General features: G+C 40.1%; 2 protein-coding genes across 5 annotated transcripts; both read left to right on the top strand.

Moving 5' to 3' along the window:
* Positions 1-982: 982 nt before the first annotated feature.
* LOC115788458 (histone-lysine N-methyltransferase SETDB1-B-like) lies at positions 983-6,742 on the top strand. The gene is made up of 11 exons (XM_030741489.1): positions 983-1,033; positions 2,393-2,497; positions 2,705-2,879; positions 3,606-3,709; positions 3,795-4,313; positions 4,656-4,817; positions 5,326-5,521; positions 5,665-5,738; positions 5,931-6,121; positions 6,232-6,349; positions 6,449-6,742. The coding sequence occupies exons 2-10, from the start codon at positions 2,485-2,487 to the stop codon at positions 6,334-6,336; spliced, it is 1,539 nt and encodes a 512-aa protein (XP_030597349.1). The 5' UTR covers positions 983-1,033; positions 2,393-2,484; the 3' UTR covers positions 6,337-6,349; positions 6,449-6,742.
* Positions 6,743-7,790: 1,048 nt separating this feature from the next.
* Positions 7,791-19,700, top strand: clk2a (CDC-like kinase 2a). 4 transcript variants are annotated; one of them, XM_030740661.1, is made up of 13 exons: positions 7,791-7,986; positions 9,168-9,361; positions 9,486-9,765; positions 10,782-10,872; positions 11,760-11,826; positions 15,020-15,136; positions 15,311-15,477; positions 16,030-16,124; positions 16,438-16,567; positions 17,735-17,817; positions 17,945-18,024; positions 18,121-18,211; positions 18,376-19,700. In XM_030740661.1, the coding sequence occupies exons 2-13, from the start codon at positions 9,168-9,170 to the stop codon at positions 18,562-18,564; spliced, it is 1,584 nt and encodes a 527-aa protein (XP_030596521.1). In that variant the 5' UTR covers positions 7,791-7,986; the 3' UTR covers positions 18,565-19,700. The 4 variants fall into 4 exon arrangements, with proteins under 4 accessions (XP_030596521.1, XP_030596522.1, XP_030596523.1 ...); XM_030740662.1 differs by lacking the exon at positions 7,791-7,986 and adding an exon at positions 8,159-8,296; XM_030740663.1 differs by lacking the exon at positions 7,791-7,986 and adding an exon at positions 8,889-8,976.
* The last annotated feature ends 4,085 nt before the right edge of the window (positions 19,701-23,785 follow it).

The following is a 23,785-nucleotide window of genomic DNA, read 5'->3' as shown; positions in this document are numbered from 1 at the left end:
TCTAAAGAGCAAAGAGTCAAGCCAAGCAATTAGTCTGAATATATTTATATTTTTTCATATCTTTTATGTAAATGACACAAAAGACAAAACAATGTCTTAAACAGAAATATTTCTTAATGTTGATAATACTGAAAGAAATTAGTACATATTCACTTACCCACCAAAATGTGTTTAAAATAAAAGTCCAAGGCTTTAGTTTTCATTTTTTGAGAGCTCCTTGTATAGCTCAACACTTGTCAGTTTACCATGATGTTCACTGCCAATAGAAATATTTTATAAACAAGTTGTGTGGCCCCTGCAATTTACATAGTCACTGCTTTTGAGCTTTGAGTAAGGAAATAACCAACATATGCAGAAGAGCATCTCTAAACACACAACACATTGAACCTTGAAGCAGATGGGGTGCAGCAGCAGAAGACCACACTGGGTGCCACTCCTGTCAGCTACAAACAGGAAACTGAGGCTACAATTCATGCCCACCAAAACTTAACAGAAGACTGGAAAAATGTTTCCTGGTCTGATCACTCTCAGTTTCTGCTGCAACATTTGGATGGTAATGTTATAATTTGGTGTAAACGACATGAAAGCATGGATCCATCCTGCCTTGTGTAAACAGTTCAGGCTGGTGGTGTAGGTGTAATGGTGTAGGGGGTATTTTCTTGGTACACTCCAGGTCCCTTGATACTGACTGAGCATCGGTTAAATGTCATACACCCTGCCTGAGTATTGTTGACCATGTCCATCCTTTACAGTGTACCTATCTTCTGTCTGCTTCTGCTTCAGCGGGATAACTCACCATGCCTCAAATCATCTCAAATAATTTTGAATTCAGATTAAAAAAAAGTAAAAAATAATTATAAAATGTGAATCTCTGTAACCCTTTCCCCAGTATACCCTGTGCTGTTTTAAAGGAAGTCAAAGACTGTTGGTCGTATTTCAAGACGCAGGGGGCGGCAGTGAGTCTCATACAGGTTGACCCATCATCATGAGAAGAAGAAGACTTCGCCGAGACGCTTGGGAAAGCTTCTTAGAGGTATGATATTTTGTCTTATTTGACTTTTTAAAAACATATATATTGAATTATTTAACCAAAATTAAATCAATATTTAATGTATGAACGTTCAGGCGGCGAGTGCAGATACACTTTGTCTAATAAACAGGCGCAGAGTCAGGCATGGAGGGAACGGTCTCCACGGCTAACTGACCGAAGTCTATGCTAGCCTCGACCACTACTAAGACCTACACCAAAAGTCTAAAGGAATGGCATATTTAGGTGATTTTTTTTCCAAAACATGCAGCACGTCATAAAATATATATGGTGGACGTCTTTTTAAAATATATGAGCTTTTAAATGCCAGCTGTCTTAAGGAGTGTACTTAGGAGCAGAGGACCAAGCTGTTCGGCAGCATATCTTTAATATGTTGTCTGAATTGTTTTTAGTCAAGAGCAATATATTGCTAGTTTAAAAGTCTCATTGCTCAATTTAGAAGTTACTGCGTTGCACATAATATAGTCGCTTACACCAGTTCAATGGGTCTGTATCGTGATATGATTACCTCTGTAAACAGTCCGGCATTACCCAGGATCTTCATCATAGCACCATTATCGTTGTTTTGTGGTGTTACGAAGCCATTACATGTAATAAATGTTTTTGGTATTGTTTATTTTACAAACGTGAGCCTTATATTTCTTAAGAATTTGAGAAAATACCTCATGTTTTTATGATCTGTAGTAGGAATAGCAGTTTTGTGGTGATCGTCTTCTTCTTTTGATTGCTGCCCTTAGGGGTCATCACAGTACGCCATCTGCCTCCATCTCACCCTATCCTTTGCATTATGACATCAGTGCATCTCAGCTGTAGTCTTCCTCATTTCCTCCTGCCTGGCAGCTCCATCTTAGACATCCTTTGTCCAATCCACTGTCCATTATTCCTCCTCAGCACCGTCTCCAACCTTTAACTTTGTCTCCTAACTGCTCAACCTGAGCTTCCTCTTGTTCACTTCCTCTTGTTCACTTCCAACAAAAATCTGAGCATCTTCAGCTCTGTCACATCCAGTTCGGCCTCCTGCCTTTTTGTCAGCGCCACCGTCTCCAAACCATACATCACAGCAGGTCTCACTACCGTTTTGTAAACCATCCCTTTCAGTCTTGTTGCTATCTTTCTGTCACAAATTACCCTGACACTCATCTTCAACTACTACACCCTGCCTGCACTCTCTTCTTGACCTCTCGTGCACTGTCCATTGCTTTGGATCGTTGACCCCAGTTATTTAAACTTATCCCCCTTAGCTACGTCTGCTCCTCGCATCTTCACCTTTCCATCTGTCTCCCTCTCATTCACACACATGTATTCTGCCTTGCTTCTACTGACTTTCATTCCTCTTCTCTCCAGAATATACCTCTACCTCTCCAGGTTCTCTGCCACCTGCTCCCTACTACTCCCTACAGATCACAATTTTGTCTGCGAACATCACAGTCCAATTAATGAGGCCAGGCTGTAAGTTGGCTAAGCCACAGTACCATGTAACATTTTTATTATTATTATATTCTTCACTTATCCAGGTAAACATCTCAGTGAAATTTAAAAAAAAAAAAAAAAACAACTTTGCATTGTTAATTTATTTTCTGCATCACAAGCAAGTCAATGCTGTTGTGTAATAATAGTTACAGTTAACATCTGATGTGAAATCTTTGGGCGTTGCAGTAATTATGGATGGAGGTGAGATTGAGATGAGCAGAGAGGAGCTCCAGAGCTGGATAAGAAACAAGGTGAAGAAGACAAAACCGGTCTCCTCAGATATGCTGGAAAAATGCAGTCAACTGCAGTCTCTGCTGCAAAGGAGGGAGGAACAGGCTGCGAACCTCCTGAAACTTTGCGAGTGAGTGTTATTGTTGTAAACGAATATGAATGCATTAGGTCTGGCAATCCTGAAAAAAAAAACAACACTTTTAACATGCTTAACTAGTCCCTGACCAAACAGGTTTTGTGGTTTATTTTGTATTTTCATCTTTGTTTAAATAAATGGCATGAAATAACAGTAAAATGTCTAGACTTCTGCTGCATAAGGTAAAACAGACTCTTTGTTTTAACTCTATGCAGACCAGTCATGCTTATGTGGATAAGCAACTCCAAAGGCCCATTTTGAGCCAAGAAAAACTCTTAAATTCAAACACCTGTTGTCCATATTTTTGCAATCAAAATCTTTAATACTTTTCTTCAAAGTTCATCTAAAAACTTCTTTAATGTGGTCAGAACTTTTGGATCTAGCAAATTCACAAGCTCCATCATATTTTTTAAACATTTGTCAACCACTTTAATAAAGTCAATTTCTTTTTTTTTTTCTTTTTTTTTGTATTTTGCTTGGCGTTCTTCTCTTCCCTTTTCAGGCCATTTCATAAAAATTTGAAGTCAAAAAAGTTGTATTAGGTTTCTTAAAAGAAAGTGATTTTGTTCAAAATGTAATAAAGGATCTTTATATATTTTGAATTGAATGGATACTTTATGTTAAATATCAGAGCCTGTATACTGATTCCTTTCTACACAGTTGTCTTGCCTTTGTGTTTATGCTCGTGTCTTCATTCGTGTCTCTGTTTTTGTCATTCAGGTCTGTGGCCGCATGTGAGGAAACTGTGAAGAAACTTTATTCTTTGCTGGGGTGGGAATATGGGGACACAGATTATGATGATGACATCAGCCAGTCAAGCAGTGGTAAAACAGAAATTTAATTCAAAAATATTCCCTTGGCGTGTCTGTTTGAAAGCCACAATTTAACCTCTGGTTTTTGCTTTTATAGGACAAGCCTCACCGCTCTCATGTGAGTCTGTTCACTCTGAGGCTCAGGTCCCCAGACCTCTGACTTTTGCTGGCCCTGCTTCTAAACTAAAAGACAGCAAAAATCTAAGAGATCTAAGAAGAAAATACCCTCTCACTTTGATTAGTGAACCAGTGGTGGTCTTGACAAGGCTCCCTTCATCTGAGATCACCAGCCCTCTACCTCCTCCATCGCCTGAGAACTACCAGACTGAAGATGATTCTTTAAGCAATGCTGGGTCAGACATGCAGTGGGAACCAGACAGAGATGGAAGTGATTCTGACTTTTCTGTTTCAAGTACAAAAAAGAGGAAAAAAAGAACTAAAACAAAAGAAAAACGTGTTAAGAATCACACAACATATCAGGCAAGCAAAAACACCATCGCTAACAGCAGTGGAGCAAAGAGAGTGACTCTGAAAAGTTTCTTCAGTGCAGAAAGCAGCGCAGCAAAAACATCAACACCACAAGCGAGTGCTAAAAGATTGGCAGCAAACACTGCAGGTAATGACCACAAAGTATACATCATGCAAAAACATTTCAAAACCACTATAAGGCTGGAACGTTTTTCATTTTGCCAACCGGGCTTAGGTTTATGTGGTGATTTATGTGTCTTTGTGCTGATTTAAAGCCAAAGAGTTCTTTCAGTCATTTACAGTATTGAAGACAAGAAAATATTGGCAAATTGGAAAATCTTGCTTTGTAATGTACGCTTGGGAACAGATTTACTATCAGATTCCTATACCTCTGGTTTACGAATATTTAAACATCACAGGTCACTGGAGAAATTCTTTCCAGAAAGTTTCAGTCTTGATTATCATGTCTTTCCTCCTTTTACACTGACAGAAGTCACTCCTGTGACCACCAGATCAGCTGTTTCCGAATGCTTGGCTACAAAGACCCCTCCTGCAGTACCACAAGACGAGATCAATGTAAGCATGAAGGTCCTGGCCAGAAGAAGGCCTTTGAGCTGGCAGCGAGGGACAGTTGTTGAAATAATAACAAAGGGTGAGCATTTATAAAACTACAGTTTTGATAAGAACAAGGTAGATTATAATAATTTGTTTAATCTGTGAAATCAATTTGGAGTAGTAAAAAAAAGTCATACATTGAAATGCATTTATTTGGAGACATACAGCATTGCCTGTAATCAGAGTTACTGTTTTCACTAGACTCATTGGTAGGATGTTTTATTATACGTGCACGCAACAGCATGAAGGTATAGGTCTGTTGGGGCACTGGGCAAAAATTATCCCATTAATCCAGCTTCATAGTACACCCCATTGTCCTTTGTATTCACTGGGATATGTAATCCAAGAACTTTTAATAGTATTCTCAAAGGAACAGAGAAAATGAATTTGAGCAGAATGATATTTAATCTACTGTCATAGATGTACCTAATACAAATTTCTGGAGAAGCGATCTGATATTTGTTAGTTACTTTCAAGAACACACAGCATGTTGAAGCAAATTTGGTATATTAGTAATAACATTTTTTTTTTTAATATAATTTCAGATGATGGTAGGGTGAAATACAAGGTCATGTTTGAGGAGAAGGGGAAGAGCCTAGTGTCTGGTCACCACATTGCCTTTGACCACATGCCAAAGGTGAATCAGCTGGTTGTCGGTACGCGTGTGGTGATCAAGACTGAAGATGGCCAGTTCGTGCCTGGTGTCATGGCAGAGGTCCCCAGCAGAAAAAACCGCATGAGGTTTGTGTGCTTCAGTCTGATGATAAATTCAGATTACAGCAAATAAATGTCTGTTAGTTTCTTGGGTAAAACTGATTTAGGCCAGGCACAGTCTGATGAAGAAAAAGAAACGTGTAAAGTTGCTTTCAATTTTTGTGTTCCAGGTTCCTGGTTTTTATTGATGATCACACTTCGCTGTATGTTGGCTTACCTGTAATCCACTTGGTGTGCAAACCATGTAAGTTCAGGTTATTTAATTCACACAAAGCAGAATTAAACACAGAAACAAACCTCTTTGACTGTTGATCTATTTTAGTGTTTGGTAATGGAAGCAGATTGCAAATTCATATATACTTAGTGTCACAGCCCCTGTATATATATTATAATACTGCTATTAAGAAGACTTTTCCCCCCCCATTTTCTGTGACAGTGCAGAACCCATTGGATGATATCCTGGACGAAAAGCACAAGCTTTTCATGCAGACTTATCTAAAGAGGTGGCCTTACCCACCCCAGTCACAGTACAGGGTTGGACAAAGTGTGAACATAGAACGTAATGGATATCTACAGAGGACTAATGTACTGCAGACTGACTGCAGCTTGATACAAGTTGTCTTTCTGGTCAGTATGAGCTTGCCTTGCTCTTTATGGTATTTTCAACAACTTTTTTTAATCCTGTTACATATATTTAAATTTTATGACTTACAGTAGTTTCTCTATTTCATATTTAGAATGATAATCACAAGGAGTGGATATACCGAGGCTCCAATCGCTTGGAACAAATGATGAATATAAATGAGAATTCAGTCTCAAAAGGAGGACAGGAAGAAGAGTAGCACTACCTTAGTGGTAAACTAAATTCTTCTTGCATAGGGAGAATTTTGTTATTCTGATTATCCCTTATTATCTCTTATTTGTTTCTTTATGTCTCTGTTTTGTGTACTTTAGAATAATCACAATCAACAACTTGATGGAATATGAAGGCGAATACAGTATTCTAAGTTTGCCCTGCTGTTTCTGGATCTGGATGCTGGAGAAAATCCCTTCCATTCAAACAGATGCTAGTGCTGCATGCTGGGTTGCATGATCAATGAGTCCAGTCTCCCAGCCCAGTGGCGCTCCTGCAGACTGAGAGGGGCTTGTGCACCTGACTTCGATGTGCTCCTGAAGGTTCTACCTCTTTGGAGTGACTGTCAAGTGTTGAACTGTCTTTCAACTATTTTATTTATAAATGTGCTATTTTTAATAACAGTTTTTGTACACTTGAATAAAAACAAAATTGTCTAATTTTGTTCAACCTTATTGTGACTTGTCAACCACAATGCAAGCTCACCGGCTCACCGAGCTGAGTTGATGTAATTCTACCCCCATTACAGATCACAATCACAATGTCATCTGCAAACCTCATAGTCCATGGAGACTCCTGCCTGGCCTCATCTGTCAGCCTGTCCATCACCACTGCAAATAAGAAGGGGATCAGAGCTGGTCCCTGATGTAATCCCACCCCAACTTTAGCTCATCTCTCATGCTTTCAGCACACCTCACCACTGTCTCGCTGTCCTCATACATGTCCTGCACCACCCTTGCATACTTCTCTGCCACTCCTGACTTCCTACCATAGCAGTGCCATAGTTCCTCTCTTGGCACCTTATTGTGCTTTCTCTAGATCCACAAAGACAGTGAAGCGCCTTCTGACCTTTTCTATGACTCTCAAAGCAAACATATGTGTAGTGCTCTTGTTACTGCTGGCTGATGGTCACCTCTTTTTTTTTTTTTTTTTTTTTTAAACCTTTATTTCACCAGGTAAACTGTTTGAGAACCAGTTCTCATTTGCAAACATGACTTGACATAACCTCCCATAGCTTCATGCACTTCAGCTGTAGTTACTACTACTCTGCACATCACCCTTGTTTTTAAAAAAAATCAGTACCAGAACACTCCTCCATTCTCAGGCCATCCTCTCACTCTAAGACTGAAGCAGCCTGGTCAAAAAGTCCACTACCTTCGCTCCTCCATACCTACAGGGGTGTGTCTGGACATTTTTTTAATTAAAAGTATAAAACAAAATGAATTGGAGAAGCCTGAAGTTATAAGATAGCTAATAAAAATTTGATTAAATAAATTAAATAGCATGTCCGGTAGTATTTTTATACTAATTGATATCCAACACAGTTAATTTAATATGGTCTCATATCGGTTGTTTTTGGGTTTTTTTGGTGGTGGGGGGGGGGGGGGGGGGGGGGGTCAATAGTTCCCCGTGGCTGTCTACCTTCATACAGGACTAGCCACATTTGAGCGCAGGAGGGCGGTACGAGCACTAGACTGAACCAGAACTAGCTGTACTGGCAGACAGCAAAAAAAAAAAAACTGGCTACGTGATAGCAAAAGAGCTTTGAGCACCGAGCCGGCGAGAAGGTAGAGAAGAAAAGTGGAACGCCACCACGGATTTTTTGTGGGATAAACGTACAGGCCTCGCTGCTAAAACGGTAAGCAGTGTTTGTTGAAATAAGCCACATAGCAATCCTGCAGTTAGCGTAAGTAGCTGGTTAGCTTGACGAACGTAGCTAAGCTAAGATGGCGGTCAAATTATTTACATTAGCGAGTTGCTAGCAGTGCATGCTAACCGCTGCTACGTCGCTCGTTGAATAGTTAGTCCTTTCCAGGCTTCACACTGTCGGTGCTGTTAGTAAATGTGCTGGAGTGTAAAAGATGCTTAGTTTTAGTAATCGTTGCTGAGATTAACGATCTTAACAGTCATTTTAAATAGATTTAACAAGTGTTGCATCGTCTTGCACGGTAGGTGAAAAGCATTAGCGACGATTATGAGTAGCAACGATCATTTTAACTTGTGAATCACTTGTTCTTTGACTCTGCGTTAGTTAAAGCTTAACTGTAATCGATAAATGTAATAATTATTTTTGACAATAGTGCTAATGGGTTTTCAGTCGTTTGGAGCACCGCTGTGATTTAGGGGTTTTCGGCTTTAATAGGATCTCATGCAACAGGGTTAACAAACATATTTTATTCAAACGCTGTTGCTTGTTTATATATATATTTGCAGATCCACTACAATGGTTTTGGACATATTTTTAGGTTACATGTTTAATCGACGCATTTTTAGACAGGAAGGAAAGTTGAACTGTGGTTCTGATGTTAGCCTCCTGTACAACCACTTTTCTTTGCAAAAAAAATGTGTGCTTTTGGTTTAAGGACAGCTTAATTCAACTGTGAAAATAATAATATTTACACCTGCCATGCAGTTGAACGTCTGATTGCCAAAGGTGACCGTTTCCAAGTTGATCATTAAGTTTGTTATGGAGAAGTCTCTTTTAACGGCCCCTTTACTTTCAGTTTGAAATTCTTAAAACATAGAAAAAATCCTATCAGGGACCTTGTAGACTCAACAGACTTGAGGAATTTTCTTGCATATAAAAAGTTTTAAAGAAATTTTTAAAGTTGAGTTCAGTTTATTCAAGGTAAACTTGACTGTAACTGTAGTTCAGTCTGTAACTGTAGAGCAGAAACTTACAGCTATTTAGTCTAACAGGTCACATGAGTTTGGCAGTGTGCAGCTTCTCTAGTAATTTGAATGCAAGTACTGACTTTTCTTTAACTTATTTTGGTACTGTGTGCTAATTTGTTCCATATATTTTTAATATTGCATTAGATGCCTCACACAAGAAGGTACACGTCCTCGGACAGAGACAGTCGAGGCAGCTACCAAGACCGTTACAGAGATAGAGACAGAGGGCGAAGACATCGGCACAGAAGATCACCAACTTACTCCTCCAGCAGTGACAGAGAGCGAGACAGAAGGGGACGTGGACACAGACAGGAAGGAAGCTTTGTACGGTCAAGGAGGTGTGTTAAAGTCAAATTAGTTTGGCCTGTGTTACACTTTAAATATATTTACCCCACCATCACTTTGTTTAGGTGTCAGTTTCCTTCATGTGGTTTCAACATATTCCTCTGTCCACTTATTCAGTCGCAGCTATGACAATCGCTCAACTGAACACCGACCGTTTGACAGAAGGTACTGCGAGGGATACAGACGGTTTGATCAGAGCCGAGACCACGACAGAGACAGGGAGCCACACGGAGCAGCCGAAAGTTATTATCCTCGTGACTTCTCGCCAAACATGTACGACTACAGACGCGGCCGTGAGAGGGAGCGTGAACGGGACGAGTCGTACCGGCGGAAAGGCAGCAGGCGTAAGCACAAACGAAGGCGGCGTAGAACCAGGTCCTATAGCCCATCCTCCTCGGTGAGTACAGCCAGACCTGAGTTTGTGCTTTAAGTCCTCATCCTCTTCCTTCACCTCCTGTTTCTTTCGCTCAGCTCTTTCTGTCTCTGTCCTGTCCTAACCTTTACTTTACAGCCCCTAGATTTGGTAAGTAGTAAAACCTTTATGATTTGTTTTTGTTCTGTCACAGGGGTTTTATTATATTTGTGATTAAGTGGGTTTGGCTTTAATTGGCTCTTTTTTTTTCTTCTTTTTTGGTAGAGCATTTTCATTTTTATACAGATGCTTTTTAATGCTTCAACAATTACTTTGTCACACATAATTTTTACTGTAATTAATCTTTATTACTCTATTTCTTTTATTTAAAAAAGGAAGAGGCCTTTTTTTGTTTGTTTGTTTGTTTTTAATGAATATGAACTGAAAAAAGTGAAAATGTTCTGCCAAACATAATGCATTAGATTTTTATTCAAATTAATTGGCATTTTAAATTACTTTGATTTAAATGTTTCTTTTTGTGTTGGGTGTGGTTAATCACACCTATTAAGTATTACTGTGAACGTAAGTGAACAAAGGGGTTGAATACAAAGTAGTACATCTTTAAAGAAGTCCTGCTTGAATGTTTATGGCCTTGCCATTTTATCTTCCATCTTGTTGAAAAGTTTTGAAGTAGTTATATTTATATTATTGTCTTAATTGGTTGTTGCGTTGATGAATGGATGTGCAAGTTGCTTCCTTGTTTGTAAGCAGCTGTGGTTTAAAGGTAGGGGGGGAGAGGAGCAGAGGACAACATGTGATCTTTGACTTGTTCCCTTGCACTATATCCCTATCGTTATATATTTCCTTCACGTGGTGTCATGCGTGAATCGCCCAATGACCACGAAACCCACCTACAACCACAACTACATCAACTACCACCCTCCTCCTCCCTCCTCATCCACCTGTGCCGCCTGACGCCGTGGCTGCGGCTGCCCCTGAAACCCCCCTGTCCCCTTCGGTCGTGTTGTGACCTGCTGATGGCGGTTTGGGTGTGAAAACAGCGGAGCGACAGCCGGACACGGGCACTGAGTGTGAGGGACGACGAGGAAGGGCACCTGATCTGTCGGAGTGGGGACGTCCTGCAAGAGAGATGTACTCACTGCCACTACTCTATCGTAACCCTTCTCCATATGAGTATTAAAGCATAGAGCATTTACATGACATGGGGAGTGCCTGATGATCATGATGATGATGCCTTGCTAGAATGCTCTTCGCTCTAGCTGAAATAGCAGGGTGGATTGCAAGAATGTTGAAGATTTTAGGAGGGACTTTAGATACAATCTGCTTTTTTTTTTTTTTTTTTTCCTAGGATTTTAAGCTGTGGAGCATTTTCTTTATGTTTCACAGGTTATTTGACTTTCCTAAACTTAGAAACCCAATTTGCAGCCGTTTGTTTCTGTTGCGCTTTAGCTTACAACTCAGTTACAGTTTTAAGTCTGTAACTTAAGCTAGATGTTTTTCACTCTGATGGTTTCAGGGTTTATTTGGTAGTAGAAAGATATCTTGCACACCACTGAGTTAGCAATTTTCATTGAGATTAGAACAACTAGTGCACATTTTAAGACAGTTTTTTTTTTTTTGTTGCATTAAACACTTTATCTGAGAATAATTATAATACATATTAGTTTTAATGTTTCAGTTTTATACATTGTATTCTTTTGGGCAAAGACAGCTACATCTTGAAAGAATGCGCTTGAATTTTCAATGACTGCAAATTGGTCATCAGAGGAAGGGAGTGCTTTATGTTTGCCCCCTTGTTTTGCATCATAGCACCGTGCATTTAGTTATCATAGCCTTACACACATTGTTTTAAGCCTGCCAGGATGAATAGGCAGCGATTTGGAAAGGGGATGGGCGCTAGCACTGATTCGCCTGTCTACACTTTTGCATTGTGTATTCCTGCATGAGTCCACATGTCTAATGCTTCTTTCTTTCCCTGCTCTCCCTCTCTTGTTTTTTCTCTTTGTGCTGTGTTTCAGATGAGATCGTCAGCACTTTGGGGGAAGGCACCTTTGGGAGGGTGATGCGGTGCATTGACCATCGCAGGTGGGTGTGCCAGCTCTCAGTCTCTGGGTGTCTTAGTCACTCATTAGGGGATCATCGTTCCCTCGGCAGCAAGACACAAGAGTCTTTCCATTCATGTCTTGGACTTGGATATTGGTATAGATCAGGGATCCTCAAATCCAGGCCTCGAGGGCCGGTGTCCTGCAGCTTTTAGATGCGTCCCTGAGCCAACACACCTGATGGCTGAATTACCTCCTCAGTATGCAGTCAAGTTCTCCAGAGTCCTGCTAATGACTTCTATATTTGACTCAGGTGTGTTGAAGCAGAGACACATCTAAAAGTTGCAGGACACCGGCCCTCGAGGCCTGGATTTGAGGATCCCTGGTATAGATGTTAAACCTGTTTTATTTCATGGGCCACGTGCAGGTACATGCAAGTGGGCTGGATAAGTAAAAAATCTATCTAAGAAAAAAAGACCCCTGTAAATAGTTCTTTCTTTAGGGTTACGGCCACACATACACGGGTATTTTGGTAAATGTAGCTTTTTCTGTGCATTTTGGCCTTTCGTCCACATGTAACCATAGCTTTTGAAAATGAAGCTTTTGAAAAACTCAGTTTCTGCAGTTACTTAGGGACAGGGAAACAGAGTTTGTCTTGTAGTGTCACAGGTGTGTGCCTTTAACTCCTATTTTGACTGTGTGCTATGTTACCGTTTGTAGGCTTTTGACCAACATTTCTTTATGGTCAGGGTTATATCGCCACCTGTTGCTTTGGCACGCCCTTGACAGCACTTGAGGTCATTTTTGCATTTTCATGTAGATGGAGATATTTTTCAACACGAACCGTGTACATGTGGATGTAGCCACATATGGACACACCTTCTCATTCAATGTTTTTCTTTTTTTCCTACATTGTAAATTCATACTGAAGTTATCCAGACTATAAAGGAACACATAAGGAATCATGTAGTAAACTTAAAACTGTTTAACAAACCAAAATATGTTTTAGATTTTAGATTCTTCAAAGTCGGCACCTTTTGCTTTAATTACAGCTTTGCACACTCTTGGCATTCTCTCACTCAACTTCATGAGGTCATCACCTGAAATGGTTTTCCAACAGTCTTGAAGGAGTTCCCAGAGGTGCTGAGCACTTGTTGGCTGCTTTGCCTTCACTCTGCGATCCAACTCATCCCAAACCATCTCAATTGGGTTTAGATCAGGTGATTGTGGAGGCCGGGTCATCTGATGCAACACTCCGTCACCCCCTTTCTTGGTCAAATACATAGCCTGGAGGTGTGTTTGGGCGCGTTGTCCTGTTGAAAAACAAATGATGGTCCAAACCAGATGGGATGGCACGTCACTGCAGAATGGTGTGGTAACCATGCTGGTTGGATCTTGAATAAATCACCAACAGTATCACCAGCAAAGCACCCCAATACCATCACACTTCCTCCTCCATACTTCATGGTGGAAACTACACATGTAGGAACCATCAGCTCATCTTTTCTGTGTTTTACAAAGGCATGATGTTTGGAACCAAAAATCTCAAATTTGGACGCATCAGACCAAAGGACAGATTTCCACTGGTCTTATGTTTATTCCTTGTGTTCCTTGGCCAAAGCCATTCTCTTCCCCTTGTTACCTCTTGTTAGAGGTGGCTGATTTGCAGCACATTGACCGTAAAGTCCAGATTGACAGAGTCTTCTCTGAAAAGTTGATGTTAAACTCAGTGAAGCATTTAGGTGGGCCCTTATCTTGGGTGCTGTTAACTTGCGGTTTCTGAGGCTGGTAACTCTGATGAACTTACCCTGAGCAACAGAGGAAACTCTTGGTCTTCCTTTTCTGTGGCGGTCCTGATGAGAACCAGTTTCATCATATCGTTTGATGGTCTTTGAGACTGCACTTGGATTGACTGACCTTCATTTCTTAAAGTGATGATGGATTGTTGTTTTTCTTTACTTACTTGAGTAGTTCTTGCCATAATATGGATTAGAACATTACTTAAGTAGGGCTATTGTATACCAACTCTGCCTCTTCACGAGAACACAACTGATGGTCTCAAACATTAAAAGGGCAAGTAATTAAAGAAATTAACTCTTGACAGGACACAGCTGTTAACTGAAAGCCTTATACAGGTGACTACCTCGTAAAGCTGACTGAGAAATTGCCAAGATGTGCAAAGCTGTCATCCAAGCACGAGGAAGAAGAATCTAAAATGTGAAACATATTCTGGTTTGTTTAACACTTTTTGTTTACTAAATAATTCTATATGTATTTTTTCATAGTTTGGATGACTTTAGTGTTAATCTACAATGCAGACACTTTTTAAATAATGGAAAAAAACCACTGAATTAGAAAGTGTGTTCAAATTTTTGACAGGTACTGTGTGTGTGTGTGTGTGTGTGTGTGTATACATATATAATATGCATTTTTTTTTCCCATTTGCTTTTAATGAGGCCTCAAAATAACAATGAGTAGCCTGGAATTTCTTGAGGAAAAATATTAGAATTTATTTTTATGTCTGCTTTCAGTGCTTATGTATTACAAATTACAGATCATAGTAACTCTATGAAGGGACAACATATTTACACGTAGAGTTTTCTTTTAAGTAAACAGTATTTTATATCTTTTTATATTTCAAGTGACTTACTGAGATTTAGAAATACCTTCTAGCTTTCTGTCCGTTTTCATTACAGAATAGTAAGAATGGAGTCACGTTATCACACCAGGAACAGCAGTGCATTTAATTAAAACACATTTCCCATTTTAATTCTGTTTCTGTTGATCACATGGTGCTGTATACTGCAGGAAAATCAGCTCAACTATATTTTAATCCCATGTGACTGTGAGCTCCACCATGCAGTCAGGGGCTATTTGTGCCTCTCTCCTTGCGGAAGATTTATTGCCCTGTGGCAGGGCTAGAAATCTACATCAGATCAGTTCATGTTCATGCCCAGGGCCTTAAGACTGTGACACAGTCGTTCTGGGTTAACGTCTTCCAACCAACTGGAGCTGCTGCAGTGACTTCTCATATGTATATTTTTTCCCCGTCATATAAATAACTTGATAATTGGAGCCCTTGCTCTCTTAGCCAGGCTGTTAACTGCTCTGTCTTGAATCTATAAATAAACAGATACTGGTTTTTGGCATTCAGGGTTACAGAAGGGCACATTGAGTAAGGCATATTTTGTGTTTCATTACCTCAGCGTTTGACTTCACACTGTTATGTTTTACAGGGGAGGATCCCATGTTGCTCTGAAAATTATCAAGAATGTGGAGAAATACAAGGAAGCAGCTCGCTTGGAGATCAATGTACTGGAGAAGATCAATGAAAAGGATCCCGATAATAAATAGTGAGTTCTGACTGGGTCCTGTGGCACTACAGTCAAACAAACATTAGCCAGTGTCTGATGTTCAGTCTGAGGTTTCAGCTGGTTTACCTGTTTGTTATATTAGTGAAATCATGTTGGCATAAACAATTTGCCAGCTCACTGTCAGAACCTCCCATGTTTTGTCTGTCTTTACAGTCTTTGTGTACAGATGTATGACTGGTTTGACTACCACGGTCACATGTGCATCTCCTTTGAGCTGCTAGCTCTGAGCACCTTCGACTTTCTGAAGGAAAACAACTACCTGCCCTACTCAATTGGTCAGGTCAGACACATGGCCTACCAAATCTGTCTTGCTGTGAAATGTAAGTTATGTTCTAAGAAATTTACAAATAAGGGGCTTGGATGGGAAGGAGAAATAAAAAAAAAACAAAAAAAAAGTAAAGCGTGAAGACACTGACTCATAACTTGGGCTGTAATTAAGCTTTTGATTTGATGTACTTAATACTTGTTCATTCAGTATTACTCAATATTTATTCAGTATTCAGTAGTTGTTCATTAGATCTGGTGTCATGGTAGACCTTTAACCACAGGAGAGCATCATGGCAAAATAGGCTTTTGCTATATAGAGCTATATAAATGCTTTCTGGGTCCTTTAAATTACTTAACTGTGCATCCATATGGAGGCTCTTTTTTTAGTGTCCTAAATATTCTCATGCTCTTTTTCCAGGACTATTTTAGTTGTGCTTTTCTATTAGTCTTAAGATGCTTATATGTTGTAATAATGCATGTAATATAACCTGAAAGTAAATAATTAGCAGACAGTTAGTATAAAGTAGTGGAAGTTAACTGTCGATTGAAAACAACTGAATCAGTGAGATTTTTCTTTTTGTTTTTTTTTTTGTAAATCTCCATAGTTCTCCACGACAATAAGCTGACACATACAGACTTAAAGCCTGAGAACATCCTGTTTGTCAACTCAGACTTCACCATGTCGTACAATGTAGAGAAGGTAAGAGTCAAAGAAAAAAGGCAAAAAGCAAACATGTTTGTCTATAGGCAAGTTGGTTCCAAAACTGAACAGCCAGTTCATATACAGAGCAAACAAACTGTTCAGTTCCTTATCATATTTACCACCTTTCTTGTAGGGGCAGAACATTTTTGCCATTACATATTGCTGGCAAAAATCATGACTAGATAAGGAATACCTGTTGCTGTATTTTTTTTGGTGGGGGGGCATGCTAAGCTTCTCCACTGCAGATCCAGTCCTGAAAGAAAGTCATTTTAGCTTGAAATTTCTGAAAAACGTGCATGTCATCTTTCAGAAACGAGAGGAACGGACTGTTAAGAGCACGGCAGTACGCGTGGTGGACTTTGGCAGTGCAACATTTGACCATGAGCACCACAGCACCATTGTATCCACACGCCATTATCGTGCCCCTGAGGTCATATTAGGTGAGAATTACTATATATGATTATATCTACAATTCAAAGGCCCAGACACATTGATGAACAGCTGTACAGCTGTGCCTTTCTCAGTTGGCACTACAGAGTTTTCTATACTTCACTGGAAAGACCAGAAGTTTATCTTGAAGGTGTTTTTTAAAAAAACAACAAAAAAACATGAACTGTTTTGAACAGGTTTGAACATGTCAGCCCAGCTCCCCGCCCCGATTCCTCTGTTAAGAAAAAAATATGCAAGATGCCAAGAAAGTGATATGTGATATTCAAGTATGTCACCTTTACACAGCTGTAACAACAGCAATTCTATAAGTATCTGTCGAATATAGTGAGTGTTGAGATAAACTGGGGCCCAAAAGATGGTCTGAATGAGCCACTGCTACCCTCTTTGTGCTGATTAGTCTTCAGCAGCCCTTACTCTTAACTGGATTGCTTTGTCAAGTTAAAAGTTTGAATCATTTTAATTATTTTTGTGTGACCTCAGCGAGCATCGACTCTGACTGGAGTACTTTCCACACAACACATTTTCACGCCTCTGGACCAAAAACTGGCATTATGTTTTTTGATTGCTCGTGCACGCATCTCATTCTTGTCAGGGAATTTTATGTGTATTTTTTCAGTTTTGCTACCGGTATTCACTTTAGCTGGTGACCCTGTAATATATTTACTGCCAGGTCATATGCCAATCAGCAGTGTTCTTCACTGTCATTGGTGTTTGCTTCAGTTGCTTGCCTGAAAGTTGAGAAAAGTTAATCTCGGGCCCCGTTCACTTCCTGTCGTCTGTAGTTATTTCGCCCGTAGTTGTGGAATGTCATTCACGTTCTTTGGTCTCTGGTTGCCACGTCGTTGCGAATCACTTCCAGTGTGTGTAGTATAGCTTTAAACTCAAGGATGTACTGATTAGGTTTTGGTGGTCAGAGGTCCACTTGCTGTGTTGTGGAAAAACACTTTCCTGGCTGTTATAACTTGAGAATAGGAGCAGAGATTGTGACAATATATCACTTTGGATATTGAGCTGTCAATGCTACTGTTTCACTGCACAAACTAACTGAATCTTGCCAGAAATGGATGTAAATTAAAACTTGGCTGGTTGGGGGAAGCTTGCAACCACAAGGTGGGAATGCTAGTCCTCTGTGGTGGACTTATATTTTTGTCTTTCAGAGCTGGGCTGGAGTCATCCCTGTGATGTATGGAGTATTGGCTGTATCCTGTTTGAGTACTACTTGGGCTTCACTTTGTTTCAGGTACATTGCAGCATGGTATTTGTTCCAGCAGGACAAGCCTTTTATTTACTTAGGATCAACTTACTAATTTTCTTATTTATAAACTGATATATTTTCTCTGATTCATGGTTATCTTATATTTTTGCAGACTCATGACAACAGGGAGCATTTGGCTATGATGGAAAGAATCCTGGGACCAGTGCCCTCCAGGATGATTCGTAAGACTCGGTAAGAAAACGTAAAAAGACAAGTAAAGGGTTAAAGCTGTGTCTGACACACAAATTTCTTTATAGCAACATTTTCACACTGATCTTATTCTCTCAGGAAGCAGAAATACTTCTATCGTGGTCGTCTGGATTGGGATGAGAGCTCCTCTGCGGGAAAATATGTGAGAGAAAACTGCAAGCCCTTACGGGTAAGGGGGTGTGAGTGGGAACGGAATGACTATGATGATTAGCAGGGATGAAAAGTGCATTGTACTGATGCAACAAATGCATGTTGTGTTTCATGCTGTTTTTCTATTTACAGTCTCCATAATGCCACCTATTAACACTTTGCTTTCTTGCTGTTTTCCATCAGCGGTATCTGCTGTCAGAGGCGGAGGAGCACCACCAGTTGTTTGACCTCATTGAAAGCATGCTGGAGTATGAGCCTTCCAAAAGGCTTGCGCTGGCTGACTCTCTAAAACACCCTTTCTTTGAGAACCTAGGGATTGGTGAGGCTGCAGGCAGCAAGAACTGGGAGGGCAATCGCGACATCAGTCGGTGACCCACAACCTTCCAAAGACTGAATGATGAAGGGTTTAAAGTCCTTTCTGTGTGGAGCAGTGGGAACTGTTGAATAAATCGGGACCTCATTTGTCATTAAAGCATGGACACTTTCTCGCTCCTGTGACGTCAGCCACCTGAGGACGACGCGCGTTTTTGCAGCAGAGACTAAAATAAGCCACAGAAGATGGAAAAGAGTGAAATCAGTCTTTTCTAGTTCTCACAGCCTCAGTAGAGGCCAAAAGAAAAGTAAAAAATCTGAAATGGAAGATTGTTTGTATCCAAAGTAGCCCACTATGCAGCTCCTGTCTTCCTTTAGACTTCCGAACCACCTTCCATCCTTTCTGTTTATGTTATTTTAACCAGCATGTAAAGAAAATAAGGAAATACTACCACAGTCTGTCATCCAAAAAAAAAACAGCTTTGGAGATGAAGTCTTCCGATTCTGAAGGATGAAAAAGGAGACACAGAGCTGTATATGCAGCACAAATCTGCATCCACATATTTTAAACATGGAGAAGAGATTCTGTTACACAAACATCAGATCATTCAAATTGGAAAATATTGCAAATATCTCTGGCAGAGGCAAGTGTCTCAACTTCATGTTAAATATAAGGCTTGCATATAGTTTTCTTGTTTTATAAAAGAAATTTCCCCTGTATGGAGACTCTGCCATTAATTGGTGGGTTTATTGCTTTTCACTGATAATGAGATGATAATGTTGACCAACACTCCACTTACACAGGGCTTTGCAGCCTCTCTTATTGATAAATATGTTGTCATGCAATGATTTCTGGGTGTGAGAGTGTGTCTGTTAGGGGTGTGGATGGAGTGGGTGACATGTTCATGTTTTGCTCAGTGGTTTAGTTAAGCATTACTTGTGGGAACACTCCCACTGATTTAAACACAAATAACTCACTGCCTTTTCCATGTTTGACACTTTCAAACCTGACGTCTCTGTATCAAAGTGAAGCACACAGCCCCTGTTGATGGTATTTATTATGAATTCTTATAGGTCATAGTCCCCAATGCCCACCTGTTCATGACTTGTTTGTTTGTTTTTTTGTATAAAATTAAAGCGTATGAAAATGTATATATGTATTATTGTGTAGAATTAAAGTCCTCCTTGCCAAAGGCTTCTGGTTCCTGCTGTATCTGTTTGGGCTTCTGTGGTTACCGTTGCTGTGTCTGTATCTATATCTTAACCTCAGTGATGCCACTTCTAGATGACTTGTAGCACTCATGCAGGTCTTTGGATGCTTGACTGAACTGAAAGGGTGGTACAGTGGTTAGCACTGTTGCCTCACAGCAAGACGGTCCTGGGTTCAAATTCACCATTTGGAGTTTGCATGTTCTACCCATGTCTCCCTGCGTACTTCAGCCTCCTCCTGCAGTCCAAAGACATGTGGTTAGCAGGGTTAGGTTAATTGGGGGTTCTAAATTGACTGTAGGTTTGAATGTGAGTGAATGATCTGCACTTTATAGATTCTCAAATTCAGTTTTTATACCAAATTATTTTGCAGTACCCCTGCCTATGGGTCACGGGCCCCACTTTAGAGTCAATCACTGAGCTCAGAGACTGTCCTTTTATGTGTTTTAAAACAAGAAAAAAGGCCTTATTTTCATCCTGTCTTGCAAGGATCTTGACTTGTTTCAATTTTGGGCAGCTTGAGAATGGTTTTCTAAAATTAAACTGCTGTCATTAAACCTTTCTGGCAGCGACTACCGGATGTTTTTCCAGTACCTGTCCTATCTTGTTAATCTCTCTCTGTCATTACCTTCCAAAGCCTATGCTCAGCTGTCACCTTGTGAGGAGCAGAAGAGAGCGAAACACTGAAGATCTGCTGCAACAGGTGTATAGATAGAGCATCATGAAGATTTCCCCATCTGTCTGTACCTACCAACTCACTGTTCCTTTATTAACCTCACTGTCCCCATTCTTTCTCCAACAGCAGCAGGCAGAATATTCACCCTGCTATGGAATCATTAAAAAAAAAATTCTGCATCCATTTAATTAAAACTGTACTTGACTGATACACAGAGATGTGGGATGTGGTTGTTCTGGTCATTTTCTCACACTGATCGGTTGGTACTTTGATTCCGGTTTGATGATTTTTGCAGTCAGTGAACTAGAAGATAAGTTGATAGTTATAAAGGGATTATATATTCCAGTTCAGAAAATATTTGAAGCTGAGGGATGTCTGGTTCTTTGTGAATATTCAAGTACAGAATTGAATTAATCAGTACAGTTGAAGTAGACTTCTGTAGCATCAAATGCAGGTGATTTGTGGATGTATGCACAGACTGAGGCTGTGTCTGAAATTCCACACTAATGTACACTAATGTACTGCTCAGTAAATAGTGAGAATCCTATTTTTTGGTATGTCTGAAACCTTACTGTGTACCAGCAGTCCTCCAGATGCATACTCTATCCAGGTAAATAGAGGATGCAGGCACTGGATACTACACTGTCATAAAAATCCATCAAAGCAATGCAGCACTAACAGGCTTTAACAGACACTGAGTTGAGATCTAATGTCCCTGAGTCTTCATAGTGTTTAAATATAGGGAGCAGCTTTGTGAATGACTGCATGGTCTCAAACAGGTTGTTGGATTACCTTTAACATGCTGTTTACTTACCCCTGTTGGACAGTAGTAAATGTATATAATGCATAGTTTGGGACACATTGTGAATGCCATTTGTCTCTGAGTTCAGTGTGAATGAAGCGACTCGGTGAATGAAATTAAGCCTTCCAGTCAATGAAACCGTCCTGTCTTTGGGGAGCAGAAAGAAATCCTCTGTGCGTCATAAACGTGTCACCCTCTGCTTTCCAATTGATCATCTCCCATATGTCAGGCTTCCTCTGACACGGTATTGCCAAATTATTTCATCAGCTGCTAAAATTGACAATGAAAAATGTGAACTATGCGCAGCCTATTCATATTCAGTCCCCTGGCTGTAAATTTATGAAATATTTCAGCAGCCAAATGCGAACAAGCATCTGTTTGCCTGCGCAGATTTGTTTGCAGCTACTCTGTCGTTAATGAGATAAATGACTGTTGCGTCCTCAGCTAATCCTATTTGAAGAGCAGCAGGGTCATCAGTCAAATCCACATAAGAGCAGAGAGTGCGGAGCCGAGGTGTCTACAGGTACACAAGCTGAAGTGCTGGCAGCAGTGCATTAAATGGATCCTTTGCTTTACAGCTTTGACAAATGATACTATCACCCCACTGTGTCTACAGGAGATAACGCACAAAGGTCAGTCATTGTTTCTTTAAGTCAAGTGTAGGATGTTGTGTTAAATTGTGACTTTAGATAGCTCAGGTAGCTTTTCTTAATGGACATATAAAAACTTAAATACAGGATAGATCAAGTATTTCTTATTTTTATGAACAGGAACTGAAGTTTTCTCTAATTGTTTGCAGATTACAGCCTCCAGCAATCCTGAACAATCAAAGAGCCGCACCTTCATGCTGACTTTGCCTGAAATCCTTGTAAAGACCACCCGATAAATCAAAGAACATCTGCAAACACTGGAAATGGATTCCCTAATGTCGCTGAGTGCTCCCCTGAAGCAGTTCACCAGCTGCATGTCGGGGAAAAGCACCAACAAGAGGGGGACCAGGAGGAGCCAGTCTGTCCGCAGAAACAGCTTCACCCGCAAGAGGAGTGTCAGCAGGAGACAGAGCCTTCCCTGCAACACCCAGAAAGTCCCAGACTCCTGGCTCAGAGCTTACCAGGCTGAACTGAAGCGAGAGAGGTACAGAAAAAAACACTGGATCTAATTCAAAACAGAAGCATTCCTCTGCTTGATTGATTAAATTTTAGTTTTTAGTGGTGCTATTTTGCCAGGGTATATTGACTTTACACAGCTTATCTTACTTTTCAATACAATATACAGAGAGAGTTGCTATTTTACTTTATTAAAACAAAATGATTACCCCTTTAGAGTCAAAGTTTTCAGTTACTATCTTGTCATTAAGCTAAGACTCTTGGCCAGACAGACCCAGCTTACTGAGGATAAGAGTCTTCCTCACACGAATAAGCTCCTTGCCCACGTGCCGTGCCTAATGTTACTCTTTGCTGTTTGCCAAAGGAAACGTCAGCAAGCCATACTGGCCAAGAAGAACGCCGAAAGGACTGTCAGGGGAACTCACTTCAGGAGCCATCACTGCCTCCCACGGGTAAGTGAGCAGCTAGATTTAAATGCCACTGAATTTATCAGTGTGTCATTGTCTAAACCGAACACTTCATCTACTTGCAGCAGACCAACGCTGCCAGGAGGAAATCAGCCCCAGCCAAAGACGACTCCTTCTTTGGAGCCTTTCAGGGCCTCAGCCTGGATGGACTGATGGGAGGTACTAATGGATCCCCTGCTGTGACAGGTCCTGCTGCAGGCGCAGGTGGAGATCAGTGCACAGTCATGTGAGATGTGACATGTAAGGACATTTAGATTTTTTTAAATGAGCCACGTGCTTTGCAGATTTCTCTGCAAATGAGACTGGATGGAGAAAATAAGACAGGTTCTCACCTTTCTAACCCAAGAGGAACATCTTTTTATTACTCTGTATTTTCTTAAGTATTTTTTTTTTCTTTGTCAGACAATACTGCTTTTGATGCTTGTTTTACAGATTGTATATTCTAGAAATCTGCATTGTTTCATGGTGTTTGCTGACTGAGCACAACTGTAGTTGTACCTTGAAGAAGAAAAAAAAAAAAAAAGTTTTAAACTTGAATCATTAAACGTGCATTTTATTTTCCCACTGTTCACATTCCTGAGTCGGTTTAATTTTGTGCAAAAGCCAAAACAGAAACTAAGCAGGTAAAATGGTTTTATTTATCCAAAACAACATAACTGGGAGATGAAACAGCGAGGTGCTTGCTTAAATTTAGATTTTTATGAATACACTGAAGACATGCAGAAGTGATGGGGACAGACACTAAATGCAGAGCTTGCATATGTAAGTTCTCTACACAAAAATCTTCTGACACCATATTTGACGGCAGTGTGTAAATCCAATCTATATTCTGTAGCACTATGAAAAGAAACCATTATAGCCATATAATTTAAAAAATTGGATGCCACATCGCTTTAGATATCAGTCTCCTAAAACGTCTTCTGCAAATTCAACACCCTTTGTAGACCACAGTGAAGTAGGCTTGTTAAGACCAAGCTTTATTTAGTGTAAAAAAAAAAAAAAAAAAAAAAAAAAAGCAAAC

This window comes from Archocentrus centrarchus, chromosome 11 (genome assembly GCF_007364275.1).
Source record: "Archocentrus centrarchus isolate MPI-CPG fArcCen1 chromosome 11, fArcCen1, whole genome shotgun sequence".
Classification (NCBI taxonomy): Eukaryota; Metazoa; Chordata; class Actinopteri; order Cichliformes; family Cichlidae; genus Archocentrus; species Archocentrus centrarchus.
This window is presented reverse-complemented; position numbering and strand designations above follow the sequence as displayed.